General features: G+C 39.9%; 1 protein-coding gene across 2 annotated transcripts; it reads left to right on the forward strand.

Annotated features, from left to right (window-relative positions):
• The first annotated feature begins 1508 nt into the window (after positions 1 to 1508).
• znf706 (zinc finger protein 706) lies at positions 1509 to 7386 on the forward strand. Of its 2 annotated transcripts, none has more exons than XM_062055010.1 (3): positions 1509 to 1665; positions 4017 to 4165; positions 6553 to 7386. In XM_062055010.1, the coding sequence occupies exons 2-3, from the start codon at positions 4028 to 4030 to the stop codon at positions 6646 to 6648; spliced, it is 234 nt and encodes a 77-aa protein (XP_061910994.1). In that variant the 5' UTR covers positions 1509 to 1665; positions 4017 to 4027; the 3' UTR covers positions 6649 to 7386. The 2 variants fall into 2 exon arrangements, with proteins under 2 accessions (XP_061910994.1, XP_061910993.1); XM_062055009.1 differs by having other exon boundaries at positions 1578 to 1665; positions 3928 to 4165.
• Positions 7387 to 10326: the final 2940 nt, after the last annotated feature.

The raw sequence follows: 10326 nt of genomic DNA on the forward strand, positions 1-10326 counted from the left end.
CCGACTGGTCTGGCAACATTGTGGCCTGTCACTGCACGGCGGTGGACGCGGACTGTGGCAAAACCAGTCGGTTCGGAGGGAAGGGAAACTGGGAAAGCGAGGGGTGGGATCAAATAGAGGGAAGTGACAGAGGAGGAAGGTGAGAGGCAGCTTCCTCTTGCTTCAACAAGAGGTCATGGCAGCTGTGTTCAGGCACATTTTGGGAATCCTAGCACTTTTCATGTCAGTAAAAAAAACAATGCCAGGTAAAACCCTCAGGCATCAGGAAGATAATATTCTCCCCTGCTATCCAATAGCTGACACCTGGAAGATGTGCTTTCACACAAAAGCCCCCCCTAGGCACTACAAAACCAAACCCCACCTAAGCGAGCAAGTCCCTGCACAACAAAAACCTGCAGGCGCTGCAGGGCGTGGGTTTGCATTAGGGGGGCGACTTGAGCAACGCATTTTTCTTCTTCTTCTGAAAGAATAATCGCATCCTCTTCTCTCTGGAGAGATGTTACCACCGCCACCCTGCCTCCTCTCACACTTCTCCCATTCACAAAAGGCTTGTCTCTTTTTCTTATGATGGGGGAAGAAAAAAAGACAAGAGAGGGATGAGGACATACTTTTCTCACAACGATAGGGTTTCTCCATGACACGATTACTTACTTTGTTAGCCCATGAAAGCTATATTAGTTATAATTACATTTTTAGTATCTAACAGCGATGTGAAACAACTCCCAGTTTTGTGGCAACTATTACGCAACATTTTCCAATTTAGAATTATTTTATCCCTGTATTATATCTTTATAGTGTGTGGTTCACTTGTGACCTCTCTCGCGTTGTCCCCCAAGCCCAAAAAGCTTTGTTGTTTTATAACAATAGCAATTAAGTTCTACATTCTGTTCACAGGCACTTCCATACAGCAGTTGGCCCTCTAGCGATAGCTGGAGAAATGACACGGGTATTAATAATAACAATTATATTTTTTACCACCATTATTTAGAGAAAAAAATACATAAAAATGATAAAACACTGTTTGCAAGGGGTTTTGATAGTGATTTACAATTAAACATTTTTCAACGTTGGTTGATTGACAACACTAAATTGGCCCTAGTGTGTGAACGTGAGTGTGAATGTTGTCTGTCTATCTGTGTTGGCCCTGTGATGAGGTGGCGACTTGTCCAGGGTGTACCCCGCCTACCGCCCGAATGCAGCTGAGATAGGCTCCAGCACCCCCTGCAACCCCGAACGGGACACGCGGTAGAAAATGAATGGATGGATGGTATTTTAAGTATTTAACTGGGGAAATATGTACTGGCCACTTTTTGCCGCTTGGGGGCAACGTTGCCAACTTCATTCGATTCATATGGCTACTTAAGGTTTGCTCGGAAATTCATGTATAAACATAAAGCACAAAGTTCTAGCAATATTTTAAATATATTAGTCAGAAAAATACTTTATTTGAAATATTATGTTTTAAAGACAGCTGATGCTGCTCACGAATAAATACTTGCTTTCACTTTCACACACAATTAATGAGTACTAAAATACAGACGTGCTTCTGTTCACGACAGTCTTTAAACCTAACAGTGACGTCAACGGTGAGATTGTAGCAGCTGTCACGTTTTTTGGAGCTTCGTGGAAACTACACGTTTTTTTTATTGTCGTTACGTTTAGGAGGTAAGTTGTCTTTTTGACATTGCATTACGCTGCAATATACGGTGGCGTGCTAGATAGGCTAAAAACATGAAGTTTTAATCTGAATAGGCACATCAGAGGGTTAGCTAACATTGACTGCTAGCATTAAATGCTAATCCACGCTACTACAGATGTTCACCTGCTGCTATATTGTTGTTTAATGTCAACATTGACCAAAGTCACATCTAACTAGTCAACAGTTTGACGACGTGCTCTTGTTTAGATTTAACCGTTCTGGATAACTCGTGGCTATCGACCGTCATTTGGTGTTAGCTCGGGGGAGTGTGGCTAAATGCTAAACAACATAGCATCTCTCCAACTAACTAGTTCGTCTAGTTGTTTATCTACACAACACTTAAACGTCACGATTGTGACAAAACAGGACAACTAAACTACTTACATTTGTTGTTGCAAGTATGTGTGCTTTATGCATCCCTGGCTAACAATTGTGGACTCTATAAAAGTCGCTAATTAAGTGAGTAAAAATAATTCGGGGAAAGTAAACGCTTGTTAAAATGAAACTAGTTATGTCCCCAACCCGTCTATGTCGAACAACTAATCAAATTCCGATCCAACATGTTGTGATTATTCATTTTTAAAAGCGCCTGCTTGAGACTTTAAGGGGTATTCATTATACGAAAAATGAAAATGGTTTTGTAAATATCGACATGTGTTGTACTGTTTCGCTAAAGTTATTATGCACAATACTCAAGAATTGCTGACTCAAGAATATATGTTAAAAGAACAATCTGAATATTGGCTATGTCAACAACTGGATAAGCTTAAAGCAATCGGATTTGATAAAACCTCATCGAGCTGGATGCAATCTTACTTGGAGGGGAGGAAACAGGTGATAGAGGTGAACGGCATCGCGCCCCCCCCCCCCCCCCCCCCCCCCCCTTGTTCTTGTTTGCGGATGACTCGGCCCTGCTGGTATCCGGCAAGGACAAATCACAGGTGGAAAAAATCCTCAGCGCCGAACTCTGTAGAATTTGCACCTGGCTCGCTGACAATAAGCTATCCATACACTTAGGTAAAATGGAATCCATCCTATTTGGGTCCCAAATCAACCTTAAGAAAGTCAGTGACTTCACTATTAAAGTGGGTGACATTGTTATCACCAGGTAAGATGAGGTCACCTACCTAGGTTCCATTCTAGAGGCTAATCTTTCCTGTGATAAAATGGCAACCAAGGTAATCAAAAAGGTCAACCAACGAACAAGATTTCTCTACAGAATCTCCTCTCTGGTCAACAAGCACCATGAAGATTCCAGCGGGAACTCTCATTCAACCCTTTTTCGACTACACATGCTCCTCCTGGTACCCCAGCACCTCCAAAACCCTCAAATCAAGACTCCAAACATCCCAGAACAAGCTAGTCAGGTTACTCCTAGACCTCCACCCCAGATCACACCTCACTCCTACCCACTTCTCCAAAGTGGGCTGGCTCAGGGTGGAGGACAGAGTAAAACAACTTGCACTGAGCTTAGTCTATAAAATTCGCTACACCTCCCTGATACCGAAGTACATGTCAAACTACTTCCAGAATGTAAATGACCGCCATAACCACAACACCAGGGGGAACTCCAAAAACCACGTCAAACCCAGATTCCGATCTAACAAAGGTCTTAACTCATTCTCCTTCTATGCCACATCAATATGGAATGCACTCCCAACAGGTGTAAAAGAAAATGCATCTCTATCCTCTTTCAAAACCTCACTAAAAGAACAACTCCAAGCAGCTACAACCCTAGCCTAACCCCCGCCGCCCTCCACATCCCACCTCCCCGGATTGTAAATAATCAAATGTAAATAATCAAATGTATATACTTGTTCTTATGCTTTCTGAGCTCACTATGGTCACCGCTCGCTGTACATATCCTACCAAGTGAGACCTACACTGTTACAATGTCCATTTCTCAGATGATATAATTGTTGATGATTGAAGTATGCTGATAGCAACCCAACCTAATCCTCCCCCGTCCCAACCCCCTCCACATCCCACCCCCCAGATTGCAAATAATGTAAATAATTCAATGTATATATATACTCTGATGATTAACTTGTGTGATGACTGTATTATGCTGATAGTATATATTTGTACCATGAATTGATTAACGTTGACCCTGACTTAAACAAGTTGAAAAACTTATTTGGGTGTTACCATTTAGTGGTCAATTGTACGGAATATGTACTGTACTGTGCAATCTACTAATGAAAGTTTCAATCAATCAATGCCTACAGTATGTTGGTGTCAGTCAGCCATGCAACAAGCAGGTTCCACTGTCCATTTAAAAGCATCACGACCCTGCCCTGGTACTTCTTTGTCCCAGACTCGTCCAGGATGGCCCGTGGACACCAGAAGATCCAGTCGCAGCAGAAGAACGCCAAGAAGCAGGCTGAGATTAAGAAGAAGGGCAAGGGTCACGATCAGAAGACGGCGGCCAAGGCGGCGCTCGTCTTCACCTGCGATGTGTGCAAGGTGAGCTTTCTAAAGCAGGATCCACACATGGAGACACACACGAGGCCAATAGAATTTTTTTCCCCATTTTCCCCTTCCGACCAAAGACCGCCAACCGACTTGAAATGTCATCATTAAATCGTTTTGTGAATTTGCCCTGTAGTTTGTTGATTATGAGATCACAGGAAACAAATGTAAACTTTTTACAACTAAATTCAACAATTTAAAACAATATAATAGTATATAAATTATCCCTTTTCGGTAATACTACACACTGTCTTTTGAATAAAGGCACTATTGCAAAATAACAAAAAAATAACCACAAAATATTAATTTTAAAATGTGAACAAAATCACTGAAATAACTAACATGACACACATATTTGTGAAAAATAACGCTGTTTGCTCTGACAGACTAGAAGAGACTGACTGCAGTCGCATGAACTCTGAGGAAAATCGAGTAATTTGACGTATAAAAGAGAAACTATGGCACAAGTTTTGATCCCACCACGCTAGTATCAATCTTTTGTATCGATACGCCCACTCTTTTAAATCACGTTTGTGTGGGGTCTGTGACAGATAAGACATCTCCTAAGGTATAGAACATATTTGTGTGTACCAGTCTTGAGCAAGAACCATTTTTTTAACGCAAGCTAAGTAACGTCGACATATTCACAAGTACTGTCAAGCGATTAAAAAAATTTGAAATTAATTAGGATTTGTAATTATTTAATCTCTCTTTTAATCTCACCTAAAAAGATGAAGTAGCCCGCAACAAAAAGTAGCTTTATAAAGTAACTTATTGTATTTAACAGACTTGAACAGATGTAGTCTGTTTTATTTACTAAAATAATGTGATGTATTTGCATTAGGCATGTAACAATAGGATCTCTGGGCCGATAAAAAGATATAAATATATCGCAATAGTCTTGTAATCGTATCAATATAAAATGCGTTTGATAAAACTTTCGATAAATATATATTTTTTGGGTCGAAAAAGTATGAAGCTTGGTTGGTTGCCTGACCAAAGCCACTCGCAGTCTGGTAAGCCAGCCAAACAGGAAGTGTACGTGAAATGTGAGGGACACCCTAAACAACCAATTGCGTAACAGTATCAACCATCAATTATGGTTGCACAATCTTGCTGTGAATGTTCTGTACAGGGTGAAATAAATTAAAAATGAGTGCTGCAGAGAACAAAAAATTTGTGGATAAAACAAAAAGTCACCTCCTCATTATGGCAGTTTTTTGGATTTTTTTCAAACGGATCATCGTCCTTCACCGCGCTCATCTTTTCTTACCAACACACGTCTGTTCCCTATTTGGATGTACAGAAACAGGTAGGAACTAAAGTGCAGGACTGTGTAACTAAAATAAATACAATATAACAAAGGTGCTATTTTAGAAAATAATAATTTGGTCTAATATTTGAATAATAATTACTGCTTAATGTTACTTAATGGCACTAAACCTGCAAATACTTGTTCTTCTCAGGTTTCTCTAAGTTTACATGTTCACACTTTGCACCATGTTGTTACACTTTATTAGGCATTTCTTACATATCCCTTATTTTTTTACCTTAAGAGGTTATTTTAAGTGTTAATTGTAATTTTAGAATTTTGTTTACATTGACTGATTGTTTTCCATGCTTGTATTGATATTTCATTTACTTTCTGCATGAATAGGTTATAATCAGAGGAAGGTTGCATTTGAATTAAAAATGTTAACATGTATTATATTTTTCTCTTGGTCATAGGTCATAAAAAACATCAATAATTATCGATATCGACCAATATAAAAAAAACTATATTGTGATAGTTTTCAGCCATATCGCCCAGCCCTAGATAAACCTCCCGAAGGTTAGTATTACAGTTTTTATCAAAATGATCGAAAAACCTTGACTGATAATTGCACTTTGATAAACTCACGTACTGACTGGTGCTAGCTTAAATGCTAACAGGAAAGCAAAAGACATTAACATATTTCCCCTTGTGGAAACAACATACCCCAATATAAGCTTATACAAACACATTCCTGTCTGAGCAACTAAGCTATTTAATTGCGCACATCAAACCTACAAGCTGTGCTCTCAGGATAGAGTGATCGTTCTCTACTCGGAGGATTACGAGACCGAGGTGATTTTACAGTGCGTTCAAGGACCGCTGAAGAGATTAGGACGTCACAACGTCCACCAGAAATAACAATAGATTTTATCCGTCACACACTTTTAATTTTAAATAACATCCCTAATCGCAATTAACTTGATAATTTACATCATCGTTGAAGAATCGCACCACACATATATTAAAGTCTTTCCTTAGCGTTTCCAATATTGTTGCTCAATTCTGATAAATTATTACAAAGCCTCTAATTTCATTAATTCAAATGTGGCTGTGGTTCTCTTTTCAGTCCCAGATGCCTGACCCTAAAACCTTCAAGCAGCATTTCGAGAGCAAGCACCCGAAATCCCCTCTTCCCCCTGAGCTGGAGGGAGTGGAGGCATGAGGAACCTCTCTCACCTCCTCTTTTCCCACACCTAAATGGCTTCCTCATGGTCCTCTACCAGCTCTGCACTCGTCTTGGTCCCGTCGCATCGTAGTCCCATCGCCAACATGAAGAAGTCGTCTTTATGGTTTGCTTTCACACATTGAGTCCTGCTACTTTGTTTGTGTGCGTGTGATGGAGCCAAAAGGTCTGTGTTTAATTTCTTGCATGCGTGTGTGTCCGCACGCGTTTGTGAGGTCCATGAACAATCCCAGCGATCCGTCACTGCTCTGATGTGTTGTGCACATTAATAATGTTGATTATATAATTCTGAGCCATCTGTTTGTTTGTTTGATTATGTGATTTTTAACTAATTTTTTTGTTTTTTGTTTTTTTTTAACGCTACTTCTCACCTGGGCTGGGAGAGGGCTGGGGGGGTTTGGCAGGCACATACATTTTTATTCCTAGTTGTAATCAGGGCGATAATTGCGGACATTTATCTGTTGTAGTTATGCATTCAATGACATTTGGCTGTGTGAGGGCTCGCAATCTTTACAGTCCACACACGTTTGTTAACACTGTATTCCGGTTTTTTTTATCCAGTTAATCTTCATGTTGGCTCATCTAAAAACGTGCCGGCCAGGCTGCTACTTAATGAATGAAAAAATGCAAGATTAACAATTTGCAGCAAGTGTCAGGAACTGGAAAGTATGCTCACTGATGTATTATAGAGTTTTATTAAATTTTACTTTGTGGTAAGTCTGCTTCTTGTCCTTGACCTGGTCCCCATATATTCTCAACAATGGGATATTCAGATTTAGTGGCCTCAGCTGTCCATCATAAATATGTAAAGAATAATGACCTTATGTATTAAAATGGGTGTTTTTGTATTGTCCCTGCTGTAAAGTAACCATTAAGCCTTTTCTTCACTCTGAAATATGCAATTGTCCATGTAATATATTGCTTAATGGGGAGCTGCTATTTTTGGGGGGAATTTTGCCTTTTGTTCACAATCATTATGAGACAAGAAGACATTTTTTTTTTGTCTTTAAAATCCTAAAAAGAATTGTGTTTTTGTCTCTCATAATGATTGTGAATGATAGGCAAAATTCTAGAAATAAGTGCAGTTCCCCTTTAATAATCTATCAATTTAATCGACCAATGGTACACTTATTAGTACTGTTGGAAAATAAAAGGCAAATATACTAAAAAAAAAAGAAAAATACATCTGGTCCATCAACTGATGTCCAACACTGTCATAGTAATCGATCAATATGTCCTTAAGAATGGATTTATTGTGCGGAATTGCTTGATCATGCGGGCAGCACGGTGGAAGAGGGGTTAGTGCGTCTGCCTCACAATACGAAGGTCCTGAGTAGTGGTGAGTTCAATCCCGGCCTCGGGATCTTTCTGTGTGGAGTTTGCATGTTCTCCCCGTGACTGCGTAGGTTCCCTCCGGGTACTCCGGCTTCCTCCCACCTCCAAAGACATGCACCTGGGGATAGGTTGATTGGCAACACTAAATTGGCCCTAGTGTGGGAATGTGATGATCATGTTGTCGGTCTATCTGTGTTGGCCCTGCGATGAGGTGGCGACTTGTCCAGGGTGTAACCCGCCTTCCGCCCGATTGTAGCTGAGATAGGCTCCAGCGCCCCCCGCGACCTCAAAGGGAATAAGCAGTAGAAAATGGATGGATAGATGCCGGATCATGTCTTGAGTCAAAATAGAATGCACTGCTTGTTTTAACCAGTAGAGGCGCTGTTAAATCATTAAAGAACTATATGAATAAATGTGAACTAAATTAATATAAATAATGACAATGATTTAATTCAAGTACATTTTTATTAAAACAAATTAATTTAAATGTTTTTTTTAACATTTAATTTCATAAGTAAAATAAACAGCTGATGAGCAGAAAATGCCTCAGGAAAGTGCAACATGTGCATGTCTGATGAACACCGTTTTTCCTGTCTGAAACCCTTCCTCTCACTTGTGTTCACATTTAAAGCAAGTTAATAATAAGCTTGTTTTTGTCTTAATACAATATAGCTGGTTGCTGCTGGATGGTTGGAAGTAGTCACTGCATGGTGCTTCAATTATCCTTTTTTTCTTACCAGGGAAAAACAAAACATTTGACTCATTGTTTCAAAAGGTGTCTCAACTGAAAATGCGGGATGCGGGGTGGGGGAGTAAAATGAAATTAGCAGTCTTAATGAGGTGAAAGAATTAATGAATTCCCAGCAGCTGTAGGTCATCTATTTCCAGAATCTGCTGCAAAACTCCAACCTCATTTACGGTCCGTTTGGAATTAACTTGAAAGGTTTTAAGTCAGGCCAAGCAAATTCACTCCAAACTTGGAGGAACTTGAAACCCCACCCAAAATGCCCGGGATAAACACACCCTGATGAAAACATTGTCTATAACGTGTCTCAACCTTGTAAGCAATCACTTGCAGGTCCTTTTTAATGGACACGTCTGTGTGCTTTATCCTAATCTAACACACACACACACTAATCTACACTTCCTATGTGTGTCTAATGCATCTATTTCACATGATCCTATCTTAATAATGGTCTAAACAATACAAATAATTCGTTTTTATTGATAATCATTTAAATCCAATAGTTCTTACATAATCGAAAATAAAAAGCAATGATCTGTTCCAGAGTCGAGCTGTCGCCACCACGTCACATGTTGACAGTAGGGATGTCCGATAATATCGGACTGCCGATAAATGCTTTAAAATGTAATATCGGAAATTATCGGTATCGGTTTCAAAATTATCGGTATCGGTTTTAAAAAGTACAATTAATGACTTTAAAACGCCACTGTGTACACGGACGTAGGGAGAAGTACAGAGCGCCAATTAACCTGAAAGGCACTGCCTTTGCGTGCCGGCCCAGTCACATAACTAGGGCTTTTCACACACACAAGTGAATGCAAGGCATACTTGGTCAACAGCCGTACAGGTCACACTGAGGGTGACCGTATAAACAACTTTAACACTGGTACAAATATGCGCCACACTGTGAATCCACACCAAACAAGAATGACAAACACATTTCGGGAGAACATCCGCACCGTAACACAACATAAACACAACATAACAAATACCCAGAACCCCTTGCAGCACTAACTCTTCCCGGACGCTACAATATACACCCCCGCTACCCCCTACACCCCCACCTCAACCTCCTCATGCTTTCTCAGGGAGAGCATGTCCCAAATTCCAAGCTGCTGTTTTGAGGCATGTTTAAAAAAAGAATGCACTTTGTGACTTCAATAATAAATATGGCAGTGCCGTGTTGGCATTTTTTTCCATAACTTGAGTTGATTTATTTTGGAAAACCTTGTTACATTGTTTAATGCATCCAGCGGGGCATCACAACAAAATTAGGCATAATAGTGTGTTAATTCCACGACTGTATATATCGGTATCGGTTGATATCGGAATCGGTAATTAAGAGTTGGACAATATCGGACATCGGCAAAAAAGCCATTATCTCTAGTTGATACCCTGCAAGTGTAAAAATAAGCTAACCCCTGTCGATTTTCAGACGCAAAGACACTCAACTCCAAACTTTAATAATGAAGGCTACGACATGGAGGCACTTTCTGCAGTCAATACAATTACTACCAATGTTATACTACATATATAAGGTACTAGTGTGTGTTCATTGGAAAATAAATGTTAATTTA

The sequence above is a fragment of the Entelurus aequoreus genome, linkage group LG08, assembly GCF_033978785.1.
Source record: "Entelurus aequoreus isolate RoL-2023_Sb linkage group LG08, RoL_Eaeq_v1.1, whole genome shotgun sequence".
Classification (NCBI taxonomy): Eukaryota; Metazoa; Chordata; class Actinopteri; order Syngnathiformes; family Syngnathidae; genus Entelurus; species Entelurus aequoreus.

What these genes read in the sequence shown, in the direction of transcription:
- znf706 (XM_062055009.1), top strand. Translation starts at nt 3,929, where the DNA reads ATGTTGGTGTCAGTCAGCCATGCAACAAGCAGGTTCCACTGTCCATTT. An exon ending in TCACCTGCGATGTGTGCAAG is followed by an intron (nt 4,166 to 6,552) that starts GTGAGCTTTCTA and finishes TTCTCTTTTCAG; the next exon opens with TCCCAGATGCCTGACCCTAA.